We start from the raw sequence: 21,036 nt of genomic DNA, 5'->3' as shown, positions 1-21,036 counted from the left end.
TGATAATTCTGGGTTTTGTTTCTTGTTTTCTGTTTACGTGCCGAGAAAGTGTGGGAAAATTGGGAAAGTTAGATTCTTTGAATTAAATTGTATCATTGTGTTGTAGGTTTGATTGGTTTCTCTGTTTTCTCATCTATTGAATTTCATTTTCAATTTTTGTTTAGCCGAACCTTGGGAAGGAGGTGGAGATGGAGGAAGAGAGGGTGGCGATGGGGTGGTGAAGGAAGGTTGGGGGGGACGGGTGGGAAGGGTGGGAAGGGTTTTTGGGTTTTGGGGATGCAGGTGTCTAGAGAGAGAGATGCGAGAGAGAGATGAGAGAGAGGGTGGTGAAGGAAGGTTGGGGGGACGGGTAGGAAGGGTGGGAAAGGTTTTTGGGTTTTGGGGATGCAGGTGTCCAGAGAGATAGAAGAGAGAAAGGCGAGAGAGAGAGAGAGAGAGAGGTGGATCCCACAATTTTATATAAAAAATAATTTTATTTTTAATTTTATAATATTTAATTACTTTTTAATCCAGTTGGATTAGTGAGTGGGCCCCATCTCTAGCCACGTCAGCACTTAACAGAGAAATTAACAGAAAAACTAACGGAGGTCTGACATTGTCACAAATTCTTAAGTTAAGGTATGACATTGTCATTTTTAAAAGATGAGGTATGAAAGTATCGTTCGACCCATAGTTGAGGTAGTTTTGTGTAATTTACCCTAAATTAAATATAAAGTCCATAAATTCTTATTTCAAAAACAAAGCCAACCCTCCTCAACTTCAATCCTCCCTCGCCCGCAACACATCATGCTTCCATTGCCGGAAACTCTACTTAAGAAGCCCATCCACATAAATCCATTGCTTCTCATCGGTTTCATCAACATCCCAATGAACCTACATTAATGCCAATAACAATAAATTAGTAATTTACAAAATATTACGTTTTAAAAAAAATAATTGTTCATTATTTACTACAAACTTACTGATAACTCCTCAGCATGGACTTCTTCAACTCCACAGGGACCTTTTTTCAAGACTCAAACTCGGCAGAACAATCCCTCCACACCAAATTCCCAATGTCATACCTAAATTCCGCATACGCCTCAACCATATTTTTGCCTTCAAAGTACGGTACCTTGCTTCCATCAATGCCTTTCTAGTCGCACTACAAGTTTCTTTTTCCCATAACCTTATCCAGAATAGGCCATTCTTTTTTGAACAAAAAAATTTTGAAAACTAGGGTTCTGAAACTGTGTTTATATAACACTAGGATCCCTTTGAGCAACGAAGATATTCGTTGCGCAAAACGCGTCATAAATGCGCAATAAATGGGAAGGTTTGAATGCAATCTGACTGTGTTTTGCACGACAAACATCTGATGTTCGTTGCACAAAGTCATCTTACGCGATGAACATAGCATCACGCAATATGTTTAGCAATGAATGGAACGATTGTAATTATAAGGTTTACGTAAAGATATATATCTATGTTTACGTAAACTTTATAATTACAAACAAATATTCAGTTAAATATTTTTTCTGAAAATATTTAATACCTTAAATATTTATTCTAAAAATAATTAATACTTTAAATATTCATTCTATAAATAATTAATATCAGAAATATTTATTCTATAAATACTTAATTCCTTAATCCATACAATTATTTTGACCATAAGGACGATATTCATTGAAGATTGAAAACACATACAAATCAAGGATAAGGTGCTTGCATTAGGCCTCAATAAAAAAAAAACCAAACAGGAATTAAAGCCTAATTAAGTCCAAATACATAACTTATTAAAAAAAACCTTAAATTTAAATATTGTCATACAAAACATAAATTTAAAACTACTATTTCGATGATCCTAGTCCATTCCGCAAGACTTCATAGCGCCACTGATTGTAACCTCCCTCCAACACATCCTCCATCAACTTCATCAACTGTTTGTTCATATCATCATCAAGAGTATACTTACACTGTTACACATATATGCAAATAATTAATTCTAATATATAACAAAAAATATCACAAAATTAATTATGGATCCATGAACAGTATACTTACTAATAATTCATCTATCACCACCTTCTTCACATTATCGGGCACATTTTTCCAAGAACGTCACTCAACAGTAGAACAATTATTCCCCATGGCTACAGCAATCACATGCGCAAACTCAAAATGTTGCCTCAAATCATTCGGGTTGGCGGCGGGCACGCTCTGATCCTTATTTTTATCCTCCATCTGTTCTTAAAGAATAAGGAGAACAGAATTGTGAAAAATAAGGACAGCGGAAGAGCATATTTATAGGAAGGTTAGGGTCTTTGCGCGACGAAGGCTTTGTTGCACAAACATCTATATTAAATGAGATATTGATTCCTCTTATTCATTTGCAGTGAATGGTCTAAGTGAAAACTGACAGGAACTTGCGCGACGAACTCTTGGTTGCCCAAAGGTCCCCTTTTTGTTGCGCAAGTTTTTCGCACCAAAAAAAATTACCCTGCATTTTCTTGCTGACTTTACGAGACGACAACAAATATTCGTCATGTGAAGTATTCTTGCGCGACTAACATTTTCTTCGCGCAAAATTTTTTTTTTTCCCTATCTTATCTATTTTGCGCAACGAAACATTTTTTCCATCACGCAAGTACGACTTGTGCGACGAAATAAATATTTATTTTGTCGCGCAAGCTATTTTTTCTACTAGTGGTTTGGGGATTCAAATTCAATATTTACTATATTGCCTTATTCAACAATGATGGCTTATTATCACATGCAGCTTATTACTTTGGCAAGAAAATGAATGATCCCTGTAACTGGCAGTTACCGTACCCTAAATTATTATGACTGCTACCTTTACACATGCTGGCTGGTAATGGCATTGGTAAATAGGTTAATGAGCCCATTGTCTCAGTAATCCTCATATTAATTTTATCAAAATAGTGGCCATATATCTTCAAATCTAAACTAAGCAAAAACAAGCACATGCTTAGGAATGATCAAAGCTTACAAAATAAATACACCTTATTACATTGTCTCATCTTAACTAATTTCCTTGGCTTACAATATATGATAAATAAGTTTAAGTGGAAGGTAACATGAAGCTCAATTGAAGCATGTACAAGAGCAATTAAAAAAAGATCATAACAAGCAAAATTTGTGACATCCCACATCGTCCAGGGGAGTGATCCTTATATGTATATTCTCATCCCTACCTAGCACGAGGCCTTTTGGGAGCTCACTGGCTTCGGGTTCCGTAGGAAGTCTAAAGTTAAGCGAGAAGGGGACTGGAGCACTTCCAGGATGGGTGACCCATTGGGAAGTTGCTCGTGAGTTCCCAAAAACAAAACCGTGAGGGAATGGTAAGCCCAAAGCGGACAATATCGTGCTACGATAGTGGAGCGGACCCGGAAAGTGATCCGCCCCATGCCAGGATGTGACAAAAATAGTGAACTTTCTTCGAAGCGAAATTTGCTAACGATTGGTGGAAAAATAGCAGTCCACTCACCGATGAGCATTGAGCTCAGCACTTCAGCTTAATTGACAGTTACCACGTTCGATTTTAAAGTCTTTATTGTTGATTACTTCGAATTAGGTCATGATAATGTGTTCATCTACGATTCCATAAGAAGGCATGATTAGTTCATGCCTATTCTGCTCGTTCTTCAATTTGATAGCCTATAGATTCCCATTGCTCCAAGACCAATAGTCATTTTTCCATTAATTCGAAGGACGTGGCTAATTTTAAAGAACAATTTTCTCAATGGAACAAAATTATTTGACAGGTAATAAGTATGGTTTGTGAATTATATAAATATCTAAGGATTTGTATCTACTAATTAAGCCATGAAAGTTTTTCTTTTGGGTAGTGTTGTTCACACACCCATTTTTACTTCCCACATACTTTTGTTGTTTTTTGTCATTGATCTTCTTCAATTCAATCAATCTAAGCACCGGAAATTGAGAGTGGTGTGAGAGAGATAAAAATGAATGTATAGATAGCACCACCCTTTCTTTTTGTTAGTCGTTAAACTGGTTCAAAAAGAAGTAAATAATTTTGATAATTCATTAGAGTTATTGAAAGAGAGGAATAATTTTGGTCACTATAGTTGACTATATGGTATATTATTTTTACATGTAATACATATATAGACATTGCACTTTTAATCATAACTAACATATAAAACATGACAATTATTAGTGAAGTGGTAAACAAATATTTCCTCTAGAGACAAAGCAAATATTTCCTCTAGATAAATTGTAGCTAAATGCGCGCATAAAAAAATTCAAAAATGTGTAAAAAGTGAATATTATATGACTCTCTTCGGCTTCAAGTCAAAGATTACGAACTACGAAGTTGTAGAATCATTGTGCTCACAAATTTTTTTCTTTGATTGCAATCAAATAGCCACTGTAAAAAAGCCTGAAGGCTAATGAACGTTAATGGCTATAAACCGATCAAAAAATAGTGGGAAGAAGGGAACACATGTCAACCCACTCATATCAAAATGTGACTTGAAGCCATGATTGCCTCAACTTCATCAGTCATACAAGAGGATGAGAAGCCTCAAAAGTAATGGACATCGACATAGGATTCGACCGCAGCCCCGTCCATGCCACCAAATTATTTAAAAAATTCAAACTCAAGTCAAATCATGGGTATCTAATTTTTTTTAATTACAAATTTACTCAAGGCATTTAGGTAATAAGAAAATTATCGCGATGAACCATACATTAATACATTTGAAGGATTAAACGATATTTAATTTAATAATTTTTTGTATAAATATGATCCTTAACTGTATATAGTGAATATTAGTTAATAATCACGGCTAATTAGTGGGCAATAAAGTCTTTAATGAGGATAATAGTAATGTAAGCATCCAACCCATAACAATTAGCAACGAGAGGAAATGCCTAATTTTTTTTTCTACTTTGATACGACAATATAGTTACACTGGGTGGTGGGAAATAAAGTGGAGATACCTACCTTTTTAAATATATATATATATATATATATATATATATCTGTGTGTGTAGATGTGTGTGTATATATAGACACATAAAACTAACATAATTGCTAACACACTTAATACAGGTGGTCCATACATTGTATGTGGATTCCAACTACATTAGAGCATGTGTCAACAAGTGTGTTAATTTTGTATGTCCAAATAAAGATCTCCCAAACTTTTAAGCTACTATGTAAAAGCTTCCATTTCCAATGTGGAACAACGCGCTCAGTAGACTCGTATCAAGGTTGATAAGGTGTTTTGTAAACCAATATAACGCATGTATAAACAAACCAATATAACACATGTATAAACAAACGGAAAATGATAAGGAGACCATCTTTTTAAACCTCATTTTGTAAATCATATAATGTGGCAATAAAGTAAGACTTCATAAAAAAATTTAAAAAGCAGACCAAACCGTCAATAACCACATCATATAGTTTTCAAAACGTGGCTGAAGAAAGAAGATATCTAGCTTTACCTTAAATAAATAAAAAATTGATGTATGTTCATGTCAATTATCATCAGTTTTATTGTGTAAGTCGATTTTTCTGACTTAGTTAATTTTAGTGATGATTTAAAATTATATTTCTCTATCATATAATACTACAGTTTAGTGGTATTCCTCTTTACTTGTAAGTGAGAGGTCTTAGATTTGATTGCAGCCAAATGCGAGTTTGAACTACATTATTGCTAGCCTATTATGAGGTTAAGTTCACCCCTTCTCCCTTAATGTAGATAATATCGTTTGTTAAAAAAAAAAAAAAATTATATTTCTCACTAGAATGGACCAACCAATTTATTCTGGTCCTATTGGTCAAAGTAAATGGTGTTTAATCCTATTCTTTTCAAGGTGTGGAGGGGATTTTTGAAGATCATTTTCATCCAAAAAATCATGTCATTGGTCGGGACTCTCAAATTTGTAATTTTCAAGAAATAAAATGAAAAAGTGGGCCAAATCCCACAAATTCTATTTCTTTCGACCTTTATGGGTTTCTCCTATTTGTTTGTTTAATTTCGAACACACAGGTTTCTTGGGCCAGGCCTGTTTTCATTCAACACAGGCTACACATGGGCCACCACTGAATACATGCCTTACAAATTGCAATCAAGAATTTGTACACTACCAACGGCTGTCACACCACATTGTCGACACTACACGCTTCTATAGTTGCCCACCACGTACAAAAGTTGAAAAGATGAAAACCTTCTCCAATCCACGAGTTCAACAGAGTTGTAAGCGTCTTGTAGCTCGAATAATTATAAACATTTACATCCGTACTCGAGTTCCTGTATTCGATTCTCTCCTCCTGCTGACTCTTGCATTTTGAGATCTGACTATGTGTGTGCACATGTGATTTGGTGCCACATTGTAAGCCACTTAAGTCCCATCTTGTTTCCCTTTGGGTTTTGCCTTGTAGTGCACCAAATAGTATGGTTCAATCTGGCAATCATGTCTTGCCCATCTCTAATGGTCCAACATGTGGCTGCAAATAATTGTGCTTTAAATCTTACAACTGCAATCAACAATTTCAGGGAATTTCAGATTTTAGTTATTTATTATTCTTTGAGATATTTCTTGTATTGATTACTTGTAAATGTCTTCTTCTGCAATGCTTCTTATCATTTTTATTAATAAGTGAAAGACCTTAAGTTCAAATTTTGTTGATTGTAAGAAGTGGCTAGATTTGTCAGCAGTGTAAAAGGAATAGCATTGAATCATGAGAATGAGAATGTAGGGATTGTTTTCATTGTTAGTGATATTGCTATTAAAGAAGGATTTGGGTGTTCCTCTATTATTTGCGATTCATGGTGCTACCATAGAAAATACTTTATCTGAAAATGGCATGCCTATGACTTCATTTCTCAGGAAATCCATACAGCGGAAGACCCTAAATTTTGAGACTTTCTACACCAAAAATATTCTCTTAAGTGAAGGTATTCGTGCTTGGATGGCAGCTCAAGATCAGCCTCATGAAAACCTTATATTCCCTGAGGAGGTTTACCCCGTGGAACTCTCTAATGGAACTTTAGCTTTCTTAGTGTTTGCGCTAGGGAGGAACTACTAGGTTTAGTGACTCACCCTCGGCTACGTGTCCCTTGGACCCTTCCCCCGCCCGCCACGAGTAGAAGCATGCTAGCCCCCTATGTTTAGTCTAAATATGTGATTGTAAATCATAAAAAATGGTTCTTATAAATATTAGGGATATAAAAAATTGCAAGATTAAACAGGTTTTTTAGACTATTACAACCTCATGAACGTCAAGATTTGATTTGTTAAGAAAAATTGAAAACAATGAATATTAAATGTACTGTTACTAGTTATACCTTCTTCTTTTTTTATAAAACCAACTTTAATGGTGGGCTGAAAGTCAAATTACTTCCCAAAATTTCCCCCCAAACCCACTCCAACCCAAGGGAAAATTTTGGGCTAAATGCTAAATGCTAAACCAAAGCCAAATTCCCTTCAAAATTTAACCTAGAAATCGGAGTGGACTCCACCCAATATTTATCGGAAATTAAATTTTTTTAGATTAAAATGTTCATAACATTAATTTACGATAGTCTACATATTTATTTTTTTAAAAAAATTAATTTAACAAAAAAAATAGCCTAAGTTCATTCTTTAATAATTACGGGCTAAAATTTTAGGCTAGAACGGTTGGAGCCAAAAAATTGTTTTTGGACTAAAAACTAAATTTTCCGAGCTAAAAAATTTAGCCTTTAGCCTAACCATTGAAGATGGTATAAAAAGGAGAGCAAAGCCCAGCAAGCATAACATAAAAGACTGGGCAGGGATAGCCCCAAGAAGGGCCCTGCCAATAGTATCAGAATCTAAAAAATTAGTAGCAGTGGTAGGAGGAGAAACAAAACATGAAGACTGAGGGACAAGCCATGGCCCAAATCAGCCATGTGGTCAGCTGAGACATTTTTTTTCTCTATAGATATGAGTGACTTCGCATCTCCAACTTCTTTGGATAGCTTCTTTGCGATCTTTTATGAGATTGTAGAGCGGGTGCAAGACCAAATTAGGTTGTTAGATCAAGGTAACAATAGCACAAGAGTCCCATTCAAGTATCACATCCCTGCATCTCTCATCCCAAGTCATAGTGAGACTCATGTAAACACCTCAAAGCCCATCTTCCATGATGGTTCCTCTACCCAAGTTAGCTGCAAAGCCCTTAATCCAATCCCCCTCGGAGTTACGAAGCAAAACCTCCAGCACTTACGTGGCTAACCAAGTCTTTACAGCTTCCATCAGTATTAATTTTGTATCCACCAATTGGCCGACGGATCCAATGGATTGAGATAATTTATCTAGGAGGCTTACTAGAAGAACATTCTTTGGTAGCATACCAGTCCCTTGCAAAGTGAAAAATGGAATTTTGTGGTCAGAGAGGAGGCTGTTGACCATCATTGAACACAAAATTGTTCCTCCATTTCCAACAAAACCAGAGAGTTGAAGCAAAGATAAGTCTCCAGGGTAAACCATATATGGAGGTGCACTGAGTTTAAAGGTTTATAGCTATCCAGCTCTGAAAATCAAGAGCAAGGAATGGCCAACTTCAAAGGGAATTCCAACATCATTCCAAAGAAAAAGAGTGTGCCCACAACGCCTCATGATGTAATCTATTGATTCCTCTTTAGTAGGGCAAATTGGACATCAGTGGTTATTAGTAAAACCTCTTCTAGCTCCCTGCACATTAGTGAGCATTTTCCCAGGATGTAGAGTCTAGAGAAAGTCACCAACTTGGGTGGGAGATTAAGTTTTCCAAACGAATCCCAATTCCAGGAAATGATATCATCATCGCCAAATAGAGAGGTAAGTAGTTTTCACGGAGAAAGTTCCAAAGTTGGTGAGGCTTGAAGTTAACTTATCTTTCATGCTACTAATTATATCAAATAAGCTTTTTATCACAAAATGCCTTGAAATTTAGGGATGGACGTCAATCCCATTGCATCAATCAAAATTGGCCCATATGAATTGTAGTGGTCAGTTTGGTTTGATTTTGAACACAAAATAAAGTCAAACGGTTCAAAAGCCAAACCAAACCATAATGAATTAGGTTTGATTACGGTTTGAGCTTTTGGAAACTGATCTAAATCGAATTGGACCGATCACTTATACATTGGTATTTAAATGATTTTATATTACACATGTAGCCTTTTCATTAGCTAATAACTAGGTAAAAATATTCAACTTGGAGGTTGATGATGGAATATTGAAGATATTTGAGTTGTAACTATATTATGTACTAAAGTTGAAAGTTCGGTTTAGTGGCACTCGTTTTCACTTGTATGTGCAAGGTTTTAGGTTTATCTCTCGTTGATAGCGAGATTGATACAAAATTATTATAGCTGACCCATTGTGTAACTCAAATCCCCCTCTTTAATATAAATATATCGTTGTATCCAAAAAAGTTTGATAATATGTTGAAAGTTAGGATTGTTTGATGTACTATAAGCATAATATGTAACAAATTCTTGAATTGTCGTCGTCGTGTGTTAGGCTAAAATGTTGAAAAAAAAAAAAGGTTGGTTCGGTTTAGTTTCTCTGGAAATTTTTGTCAAAACCTAACCAAATCAAACTATTAGATTTTAATTGGTTTGATTATGGTTTTGGGGCGAAACAAATCCAAGTCGGGTGTGCCCACCTCTTCTCAATTACCCTTCTCCTTATTTTGATCCATCAATTTCATTATCTGTTAAGATCATCCATGAGTATGAATGTGCACATCAATATCGTCATTATGTTTGAATTCCGTAAAAATATTTGCATGCATACTTCAAAAAATTTGGTCCTTTTAAAATTTTAATATTTTTTTATATGTATTCAATATGATGTTTGAAATGCACGTATGTCACGAGAATTTTATATGCATGATTGAAAAATATGTGAAAATAACATGTATTTAACCTGAAAAGTATGTACATTGTATGTGTATAATACATGTAATGTTTGTTCAAGTTTTAAAATACGTGTAATTTAACATATTAAGGGGAGCATTTGAAGCGTTTGTTAACGGGTGAAACGTTTAACCTATTAACAGAACGGATCATTTTGAATTCATCAATTTCCACTCATTGACTTAATGAGTTGAATTTGGATGACCCATTAAAAAAAAAAAAAAACTAACATAAATGTTTGAAAACTTTAAGTTTTAACAATAAGAACTAAATAAAAGGTAAAATGAATAGTATCAGGATTAACTTTTTAATGTAAAAATATAATTTTTCGTTAAAATGAACACAAAGCTTTTCGTTAAAGTTTTCTTAAGAAAAATCAATTTGTGATCAACCTATCCCAAACCTGCTAAGCCAACCATTTGCCAACTCTACCTTCAATGTACGGGGGAGGCAGAATATGCGATAATGCTTTCGATGTACCAAATCTATAAACTGTTAAAATAAGTTGATCACAAATCAGTTCTTTAACTTGGCCACGACATTCGGAATATAAATCTTAAAACCTCTCAAAACATTCTTCTCTGCTCTTGTCCATCTACAGGCAGATGTCAAAAAACCACCATTAGCGCTCATGAAACCAACCGTGGCGCAAGGCAGCATGATCTCGTCATGCTTGACAAACAGCAATGGGGGGCACAGCTACAATCCTAACAACCTGTAATGAAGAACAGCAGATATTAGGATCATACATGCAAACGGAAGGAAAAGAAACCGGACACAAAAAAAAATTACTAATCAATCGGACAGACAACGTCTAATACCAGAAATGCATGTAGGATTTATAATAGAACCCCATAATGATGTACCAGCACAGTTATATGTAAATGATGAATACCATATCCTGTATAAGGAAGAAAGAGGTAGAATCAAACATTTACAATAGGTTAGAAGCTATACATCAAGTATTCTGTTGGCCAATGACTCTGCAACGTTTTATATTTAAAATTGACGCCTCGGCCTAGGTTCTGCCGCAGTCACTCGGATAGATCTTCCATTCAAGTCCTGCAGAAAACAAAATTTAGAAACACAAAGATTGTACATGTAATTGGAAACAATATTGTTAAGGAGAGGTAGTGATATACGTACAACTCCATCCAACGATTCAATGGCACTGTTCATTTCATCAGCCGTATCATAAGTTACAAAACCGAAACCCCTCGATCTGCCACTGTCCCTGTCATAAACTACCTTGGCTTCCAAAACCTTTCCTTGCTCACTAAACAAGTTCTCAAGAGCCAAATTGTCAACACCCCATGCAAGGTTACCCACGTAAAGGCGGTTGTTAGAGTCATAACCTCCACCACCACCTCTAGGACCTCTGGCACCTCTGAAAGAAGAATCCTCAGTCCGAGGAGGAGGAGGTCCATAGTTTACCCTCAATGCCCTGCCGTCAAGTTCCTGCCAAATGCAACAAAGTATTTCTTAGATACGATATACAGGGTTCCCATGAATGCAATTCAACCAATGATGGCAAGACTCAGCAAAATTAATACGGAACTCAACCAATCACTACACTGAAAAACCAACATCAAGAAATGCTACACTGAGCTACAAAACAACCTTTTCAGAATGAAATAAACATCGACCCAAGTTTCAAACATCAATCAATAAAATTATTTTCACAATAATGCCATGAAACTCTTGCTAACATAGTTATATACAACAAACAGAGATTTCAACTTGAACTGTAACCAATGACTTTAAGACTCAGAACAATCAACACGGTAATAAGCAATCGCGGCCGTAAAAAACTATACGCTACAAAAGCCCAGAGACTAAGCTCCATAAAACAATTGTTCAGTATGACAAATCTCAAACAAGTTTCTACAAATGAATGATTAACAAATACAACTACGTGTTTTTATCGTTTATAGCCAAAATTTGGCCATCCAATTCATAAATGTCAGTTTTCATAAAAAAAATATCAATTATAGCAGAAAACTCAACTGAATAGACTTATATGCCCTCTAAATTAAATTCTAATTACCATTTAGAACCCAAAACCCTTTCAAAGTTTTTGCACGGTTGTTCAACAAGGAATGGGGATGGAAAAGGTCGGGAACCAGTTGCAGGCATATAGAACAAGCCATGAATACATGGTCAGCTGCGGATTGAAAAAATCGAAACTTTTTTCATATGAATTTACTTTTTTATGGAATCGATTAAAAAGTGTATATGCTCATGCTAAGATTGAATTTATAAGCTCCTTTTCTTGGGAGAAAATAAACAATCAATGAGATCAAACTTCGTCATCTTGTCATTGCCGTCAAAACCCTAATACTAAAATACCAGTTAATTGTTACACAAAAATATGCAGAAATTTTATTCTATGAAATATCATTATGACCTATGTTGTAGCTTTATCAAGTAAGAAATGAATCTGACAGTTGTTTTAGCTCAATCTTTTTTCGTTCATTCTACTTTTTCAGATTGGGATCTGGATATTATCAGACATTCAAACTATAAAATCGAAAAGAAGGCCATCTCTTGTTAGTTTATATTTATACAGTTTTCAATGGTGAAGGCATTTGAGTCTATTTACTTGGTCTTTTTGATATATTTGAAATTTTTAATAAAAACTGATATTTATGAATTGAGATGCTAAATTTTGGCTAAAAATGATAAATAATCTACGACTACGAATAACATCCGAACTCACGAAATTTCAAACACTTTGGCATATATAAGAAAATATCATCAAATGGTCAGGCTTAAATATGAAGACTTACATAGCCATTTAGCTGGCGAGCAGCAGATTCAGCTTCTTGAACACTTGACATAGTCACAAACCCAAATCCCCGGCTTCTTCCGGTCGTCTTATCATATATCACCTGCAAAAACAAAACCATCCAAATTTAGCCCATAAAACACTAAACCAGCAACAACCCATTTCACTTTTCACCCAAATTTCAAGTAAAAGTTACAAAATTTCGAGTGAAAACAAGGAATTACCTCGACCATCTGGACATTTCCAGCGCTCTCGAAGATACCAGCGAGCTGAGCGCTATCGACGCTGAAGGGAAGGTTACCCACGAAGAGTTTGAGGTCAGGGGAGGCCTCTCCGTCGTCGCTGAGAACCTCCTCGTCCTGCTCGAACTCGGACGAGACGGCAACGTTTCGTACGAACCGAGACGACACGCTCTGAAACCCCTTCCCGGAGTTGAGAAATGAAGCCGAAATTGAAATGGGTTTGCAGCCGAGCGCTAGGGCGGAGGAGGCGGCCGAGTAGAGATAGATTGAGGCGGGTTTGGGAGTGTAGAGGGCTAGGGTTTTGGGGGAGAGAGAAGGAAGAGCGAGGGAAGCAGTGGAGGCAGTCATGGTAGTTTTGCTCTGCTTTTAGTTTTGCTTCTATACCGATAAGGTTGCAAAGAAGAAGAGGATTTTTTAGAACCTGGGGATTCAGGGTTTATGAAGAAGATTTGGATATTTTGTGACGGAAGTGCCCCTGGGGTTGGTTGGATTTACGGATAATGATCTGGTGCAGTGAGGATCACGAAGCTGTTGTGTTATGTGCCTGGCCCTTTCTGCCCACTTGGTGTTATATCATGGCTGTTTATTTGTGATTTAGCTGCCAGCTATTGAGGGAGATGTGAGATATTAGTTGGGCAGGACAGAGTTGAGGACAAAAGAGGGTAGTGTGCCTTGCCAATTGGCACTGTGGACTTGGATGGTTGGATCTGGTTGGAAGATTGAAGACCTTATTTGAAGTCCAAGATGGGCTCAATCCATTTTTGCATATATGGAAGTCCAAGATGGGGAGTAGAAGCCAATAACCTTCAAACCTGTTAAGATAACGATTTTTTAATGGTTTACTCGATAGCAACTTGAACCGTAAACAGATGATCTAAAATCTTTTATTTTTGTGTTGTTTTGTGTTAGATTAACGAGTAGTGCAAGGAATTGTCAAACTTAATTCATATCAGCATATAACATCTAATCTTATAAATACTGAATGATTTTCTCTTCCAGTTACTCGGCAATCATTGGGCTTCCAAATAGGTATAATCTTGTTCTACACTTTCTTATCTTCATTTTGATATATTATGAGTCGAATTTGGTTAAGAAACAATTGAGTTACAAAGCTTTGAAAATTACTCAAACTTCCGGTCAAGAGCTCCAGGACACTTAACAGATTTTTTAACGGAATGACCAAAATAATGGATGGTGGACAATCTCAGAGACTATTTCTATTGATTTTCAATCTGAGGGACCAAAGTGATGTGCTATGCAAATCTCAGGGACCATTTTGGCTAAAAAGCCTATGGATTTTGCTAGTATTAGTCACTCATCTTTGATTGATTGATACCAATCATTCAATTTCAATCAACTAAAGGCAACAATTGCTCGCAAAACTCTATGAAAATATACTATATATTGAAGGAAAAATTTTGTCTAACTCATAACATTTATGCATACAAGCATACATATTAACTCTTAAAGTAGGTATGCACTCAAAACAATTCTATAACCCATAAAATTCAAGGCCTAGTGTTGGTGAACTAAGAGTCTTTACAAACTAAAAAGAAGAGAGATCCAACTTTCATACCCTTGAAGCTCATCCTTGTGTTCACAAGGTTATCACACAAGTGGAGGCCTTCAAGTTCACTCCAAACTCCTTGGAAGCTTCCCTGTGTTTATGATCTTCTCTTCTTTGATGTTTGCTTCTTTGGTTCTCCTTTGCTCCTTGAGTATTTGAGGAAAAGATCTCCAAAGCTTGTAAGGTTTCAAGCCTCTAAGTATTCACACCAAGGATGAGGTGTGAAGAGAAGATGGATGGCCTAGAAGAAGTAAGATTGCTAGCTACCTTCTTCGAAGTATGGCCGACCTCCTTTGGAGAGATAGAGAGAGAAATGCCTTACACTTTGTCTCAAGAAACCCTTAATGAGGTTAAGCTATAAAGTTACTTTTTATACCTCATCACAAATGAGCGGCAAACTTGTAATTAAGCTATTCCCTTCCCAACTAAAGCCTAATGAGCCTTTATGGACCAAACCCATTTAGGCCATGAAACCTGAAACTAACTTAAAGCCCAATAGGAACCCTTTGCATGCTCGATTAACCAATTATTTAATCTAGACCATACTCAAGTAAACTATTTAATTGCTTATCCATCTCATTTATATTTCTTCATGTTCATCTTTACATGGTGTACGCTCAATTAGGTTTCAATTAGCGAGGTTGTGGGCAATTGTAACTCTTAACAATTGATTGTTAATTGAGACTAACTTTCGATTCTCCCTTTATTGAAGATTAGTGTTTGCTTATCTTTAGAACTTCCACAAACCATGAGTGACACCTAGTAGTTTGTCATGGGTACCTAAGCTAAGTAGAAGTGGTTGGAGAACTTATCCAGTTACAACTACAATGCAAGGTACGTAGTTCCTCTCTAATTTAATGCTCTTGACCACATTATTTAATTGATAGTTTGTTTTTTGTCTACCATCAAATGTGATACTTCTCTACATGATTATAGTGAATGTGATTTGGAAAGTACTTCCTAAATCTCATTCATATGCTTTGGCCAATGACTCCTAAATCATATCTCAAAGTATTTTCCTTTCACCATGGAAGGTTAGAGATTCATTATTGTACCTTCACATGCTTACATGATTAGGTAGCTTAACCCTAACAATGTCGTGGACATCCTCAAATGGAATGTTTTAACATAGTCAAATATCAAGGACCTAACCACTAGACAACTATGATACCTCAAGTCAAATGACTACTTTGCATTATTGCAATTCATGAGTTCTTACATGACATGTATGTTAGAACTCTCAATAATCATGTTCAATGTACTCAACATCCTTTTAAGCACCTATGCGTTTGTCTTAATGTCCATCACTTACTAACTTGAGACTAGTCATACTCTTGCTTGAGTTAACATAACACATACTAACCTTAACGTATGGTCAATGCTTAATTGACAATCCTATGACTAGGAACATTTTAGGAATAAACATAAGAGAAATGTCTCGTTGATCTAAACTTATATCACTTCTCTCTTACGTTGATTACATTCATTTGATTATGTTATTTATTAAACACATGATACGTTAAATATTGATTAACAATAAGCTAGCCTTGCCCTTCCATTAAACAAATAAGAGTTTAACATAACAAGTATTCAAAAAACTGTTACATCAAATGAGTGGCTTTAAGGACATACTTCCAAGATATACATACATACATATATATATATATATATATATATATATATATATTACTACAAAAGTTTTGATGTGGTCATGTAGAATTCCACTGCGTCTCAATATGTATAACTCCATTTTTTGAGTTGATCAAATTGTACTTCCCTCTAATGCGTCCATTGTATACCACATCACTAAAATTGATGTCAATGTACCCCAACGACTCCTAAATAAATAGTAGAAATTAGATGGTTTTAATTCAATAAATAATAAACCTAAAATGGTGAGGAGATTATGGTAAAAGATCCAACCTGTCGACGAAAACCAAATCTTTTCTTACTCATTACTTCAATATGGATCTTCTCCTTCAGTGAAGCATCTTCTATCACAAACTGGAATTCTTCATTCCAACTTGGACACTGGGTTTTCCTAAGCATCTAGAAAAGTTTGCATGCATAAAGTCATAATATGAACTAAATCGAGTCACAACGCACGTCATTATTAACCAATGAGAAACAAACATAGTAAACTATGTTATGTTGTCTGACTATCTATTTCAACATCATTCAAATGAATATTTACTTGAATATAAGGTTGAAATCGACAATATATTAAGAGAACATCTCCTTTTAACTGGTGTAAATAACAGTTTCCTACGTATTCTAAGATAAATGAGGTGTTTAGGAGTGCTAATATGCTCACCTTGGTTATTTTAGTTTCTTCTCCAAAGCTAACCAAAGCATAAGGGTTAGGGTTACTGCGATTCTTGCCAGAAACATCTTCAGCTCCCTGGACTGTAACCGAAAGCAAACCGGCTGCTTCTAGCGACGAAAAGCAAGAAAAATCCTTGGATCCCTTTCGGCTCTTACTTTGATGACTTTTTTCCCCTGCAACTTTTCCATCCAAAGGTCCACTGTAGTTTCCATGGTCATCTATAAAAGGATTGTATGTCAACTCCACTATGAGGTGGCCTCTCCCTTTCTTGTTTACAGGATCATAAGGGTTTGTGTTCTTCACCAAATCAAGAGTTAATTCTTTCGTCTCATGTGGGATAAGCACCTTCAGTGGAACAATTTGCATTCCTAAAAAGTCATGTGTTCCAATCTGTGAAATGAACATAAACAACACATCTTTTATTAGATAAATACGATCATTGGAGTTGTTAGATAGTATGACATGTTATGTTGCCACACTATTAACCAAATCATTAGTAAAATTGAAATTATATGATTCAGTGCTCTTGAGTGAATATCAAGAGTCTAGCATATATAGCATGTCTGTCTGTCTGAAAAAAATCATATATTTCTCTTGTATTAATACGGGTTTGTCCAAACCTGTTCCCAATCATAAAGATCAAATTGAAGGATTTGGGTCTGGGGATCTTTAACTGTGAGCCTGAAACTCTCATTCCATTCGGGGTTAAGGTTCCTCATCTTAATGGTAGTTTTCTTTGAAGGAAGCCTCTCCCCACTTAGTTTGATTTTAACATAAGGGTCAGATGTTCCAATGATGTCCATCTTCAAGAGTTTGAGTGCTTTTACAACCTTCACATGTAGTATCCCTACTGGCTTCTTTATTGTCCCTGATCTGGGTAAGCAAGAAAAATAATAATGAGTTAAATATTATACTTGATACATAATTAGTGTTCGTATATATAAAAATAAAATAAAATTATACATGATTTCTGAAGAGAAATACATCCTTTAACTGTGCAAAAATGCCATATCATATAAACTTACAGGGAACTATCAAGAATTGGTATGTCCAGAGTTTGGGGCCATAAATAAAGGCTAGCAACTTGTCTTTTTATAAATTCCTGCGTAGCACACAAAAAATAATCATACAAAAAGAAATTATTAAAAAGAGAAGATGTGTATAGAAATTCTAACATTTTTTATGTCATAATTTAAATCTGATGAAACTTATGCATGTTTAAAATATTAAGTACCATATCCTTACCCACTTTTCATATAACCACACTTATTTGATGACAAAAAGAAAATAATAAATCACGTATCTCTCACAAAATAAATTGGCAACGCTATTAATGGGATCTGCTCAGCTTGCTCTCCCACCCACTAGCCCACTCCAGCCCAAAGTTTGTATGAAATATCATTATCCTTTTTGATAGGGCTTAAAAATAGGTATCGTTCACAAATAAGCTCCTCGAAACACCATTTTATAATAAAATCACCTTAAAATATCATTTTGAAAGGAAAGGAAACTCTCGACACAGCTGTTACTAAATTAACATTTAGTAGGTGAGGTTTATGTTTTTTTTATGTAGCTTGATTTTTGAAGTGTTTCTTATTAGCATAAACAATCGTAAAAAACCACACTAATTAAGCATTAAAAATATGAAAGCCTATGTGCTTGTTGAACCTATTCAAGCATCGAAAGAATATGACTAGCTAAAATCATTTTCAAGTCCTAGGTGATATGAGAAAATGACCACACTAAAAAGTCAACTGAAAATAGAAAATAGTATATTTTTGTATAATTAGGTTTATCATTATGCTTTGTTTTTTTTTATTTCCTATAAAAAACCATACAAGCTTCATGATTTGTTTCAATTCTTTATAGGCATTGCCTAAGAACTCATATTATTTTGAAATGTGTATTTTAATTTATACATTATTCTAAATTATGATCATGATGACTGTTTTTCCTTCACTCAAAACTCAAAAGGTCAACATAAACAAGCTTAATGATAAGTTAAATAATTCAGAGGTGATTACTTTAGAGAGAGAGAGAGAGAGAGAGTTAGACCTGGATGAATTGGTACAAACCAGGGATTGCCATCACATCCCCTCCCTGAATTTTGAGTCCAAAATCCACATGTGGCTGCAATTAACATAATCTGCCACCATAAGAGCATGCCACTTACACGAAGTTTTAAAACCAACTTTGTTTTTTTTTTCTAAATTTTTTGTTAATGTACCTTATCTATCAAACTCACTACTACGTTTGCAAAACATGGGAATGATGGCACCAGAGGCCTCAAAATTATCCTTGGTGCTGCAAATATTTGGATATCCACCAACTGAGAACCGAAAAATGAATAAGTTCATGAGACTATTTTTCATGGTGATTGCAGGCAGACAGGCTGCACCCGACGAGGGTGTAATTTGCGTGTGCATGCAGCGGATGTAAGGTTCTGTAATTTACTCTGACCTGTGCTGTAAATCGAAACGGCAACAGTTTCAACACCACTGTTATGTGGGGATTTCCTGCCCATCTAATTGCAGGCTCAAATATCAGTTCGTTTTCAGTGGTTTCATGCACTCTCATGCCTGCAAAACTTCGATGACTTGGTAAGATCTCTCATATACCAAAAATAAAAACACACACACATGCAAATTTAAATGCTTCTTCTAACTTACCGTAAATTGTAGGAGGAAGGCTTCCGAGAGTCAGGGTCTCGAATTCGATCGATTTTATCTGATACTTTCCAATGTACTCTGCAAATATAGGTTTCGTGGCGCTTCGTATGATACCGCATATTGCCTATAAGTGTAAGAACACAAGTGACGCATCAAGAAGACTGACTAGTTCGCTAGGTTTTAGTTACTAGGGTTAGCTCCAAATCACCTTATCAAGGTAAGGCCACATATCATATAAAGCCTTGTTAAACCAGTCAATCTGCAAAAGTTCATTAAAAAAAAAAGTTACTAGGAGTAAAATGCCACAGTAAAATGTAATTAACAAGGAGGTAAAGTTAAACTCTCACTCTTTCATAGTCAGGATGTTTCACCCATGGAGGAATCTCATGCAAAAGATCAATCAGAGAGCCTGTATCAATCTCATCAAGGGGTTTAATAATTGGATCCTGCATAATTAGGTTTAAAGGAAATTTAATTACTTAATGGCCATAAAATGAGAGGAACCATGTAGTGGAGGATTAAGAAATTTGTTCCCAGGGTAAGACGAAGCTGGTACACCATTTTGGCTAGTTACTTTTGAATACCTATCTCGTCATGGATTTTTTAGGCATTTTGTTAAGCACCTTACCGCTACATGTTAGCTATTCTTAACAAGGACGTAATGAACAATGAATAATTTCAATGCGAAGCAATCGTGTGAGATGGGGGCAAATGGGCAAATGTAGACCAAAACAAAATTGAACACATATGGCATTGGAGATGAAGAACGATGTTTAATTGACATTCCCAGATCAGACATGGCATTCATGGAAGAAAAATGAAAATTGTCATAAAATAATGAGACAAAAAATTAAGGAAGTTTTCGATTTTGTCGTTAATTACCTTCACATCTTCAGGCTTAGAGTATATAAATATGAAAAATCCCAGTACAAGGCCGATTGGAATTCCAAATCCAAATCCAATAAAATCGAATAAAAGACTCAGAATTCTCATTTTTCCCTACAGAAAATTGAAAATTAAAATCCAGAAATCCATCATCAATACAATATCTGGAAGAATTATGTAAAAGAAAAAAGAAAGAAAGGAGGATGCAAGGATCAGAAATTGCAAAAAAGTAAAGGGACGCAGAAACTGCCAAACTAGAGTGTCGTTGTACAGTACACGTGTCAGAAAAAGGAGAGGGTTTTACTTTATAATTACGGGCATTACTGTACTCTCCACGTGTCCGGTAGTTAAGCAATGTAATTGGGAACCGAATCCCCGAAAGAACTGAGCTCACTAATCAATGCATCCGGACCATTAAAATTTGATCTAACGGTTACAAATAAGAGAGATTTTTCAGTGTGACTGGTACACGGGATGGTACACCACGTGTCACTAAACAAATAGGTGGGATATGTGTGCTAAAAAGTTAATAACTTAAAAAATAAAATTTTCCACATAATACATGGTGTACCACTTGTGTTCCCGTCATAACTAAAAATTTCTCTACAAATAGGGTGCCCCTCTAAAAGTTATAATTATCGTAGCTGTTGGATC

The 21,036-nt window shown here is 35.5% G+C and overlaps 2 protein-coding genes across 2 annotated transcripts; both read right to left on the bottom strand.

The window, feature by feature from the left end:
• Positions 1 to 10,363: 10,363 nt before the first annotated feature.
• LOC103934919 (29 kDa ribonucleoprotein A, chloroplastic-like) lies at positions 10,364 to 13,359 on the bottom strand. Its single transcript, XM_009344686.3, has 5 exons — positions 12,918 to 13,359; positions 12,695 to 12,796; positions 11,052 to 11,363; positions 10,863 to 10,967; positions 10,364 to 10,620 (listed from the first exon to the last, which is right to left on the bottom strand). Exons 1-4 carry the CDS (start codon positions 13,281 to 13,283, stop codon positions 10,905 to 10,907), a joined length of 843 nt encoding a protein of 280 aa, XP_009342961.2. The 5' UTR covers positions 13,284 to 13,359; the 3' UTR covers positions 10,364 to 10,620; positions 10,863 to 10,904.
• A 2,852-nt stretch (positions 13,360 to 16,211) lies between these two features.
• Positions 16,212 to 20,623, bottom strand: LOC103935231 (synaptotagmin-3-like). The gene is made up of 12 exons (XM_009344995.3): positions 20,380 to 20,623; positions 19,845 to 19,943; positions 19,706 to 19,756; positions 19,498 to 19,621; positions 19,289 to 19,407; positions 19,056 to 19,157; positions 18,884 to 18,958; positions 17,854 to 17,930; positions 17,449 to 17,701; positions 16,817 to 17,218; positions 16,426 to 16,551; positions 16,212 to 16,340 (listed from the first exon to the last, which is right to left on the bottom strand). Exons 1-12 carry the CDS (start codon positions 20,488 to 20,490, stop codon positions 16,212 to 16,214), a joined length of 1,668 nt encoding a protein of 555 aa, XP_009343270.1. The 5' UTR covers positions 20,491 to 20,623.
• Between the last annotated feature and the right edge of the window lie 413 nt (positions 20,624 to 21,036).

This window comes from the organism of the source record quoted next, unplaced genomic scaffold (assembly GCF_019419815.1).
Source record: "Pyrus x bretschneideri cultivar Hongxiangsu unplaced genomic scaffold, Pyrus_bretschneideri_v1 Contig45, whole genome shotgun sequence".
Lineage (NCBI taxonomy): Eukaryota > Viridiplantae > Streptophyta > Magnoliopsida > Rosales > Rosaceae > Pyrus > Pyrus x bretschneideri.
The sequence above is the reverse complement of the archived record's forward strand: the minus strand, read 5'-3'. Positions and strand labels throughout refer to the sequence as shown.

Bases quoted from the DNA above. Each gene is read 5' to 3' on its own strand.
- LOC103935231 (XM_009344995.3), bottom strand. From the start codon at position 20,490: ATGAGAATTCTGAGTCTTTTATTCGATTTTATTGGATTTGGATTTGGA. The intron at 19,757-19,844 runs GTGAGAGTTTAA...GAACTTTTGCAG, and splicing joins AACATCCTGACTATGAAAGA to ATTGACTGGTTTAACAAGGC. The intron at 16,552-16,816 runs GTGAGCATATTA...AAACTTTTCTAG, and splicing joins AAGAAACTAAAATAACCAAG to ATGCTTAGGAAAACCCAGTG.
- LOC103934919 (XM_009344686.3), bottom strand. From the start codon at position 13,283: ATGACTGCCTCCACTGCTTCCCTCGCTCTTCCTTCTCTCTCCCCCAAA. The intron at 11,364-12,694 runs GTAAGTCTTCAT...TGCATTTGGCAG, and splicing joins CTCGCCAGCTAAATGGCTAT to GAACTTGACGGCAGGGCATT. The intron at 10,968-11,051 runs GTACGTATATCA...TGTTTTCTGCAG, and splicing joins TTGAATCGTTGGATGGAGTT to GACTTGAATGGAAGATCTAT.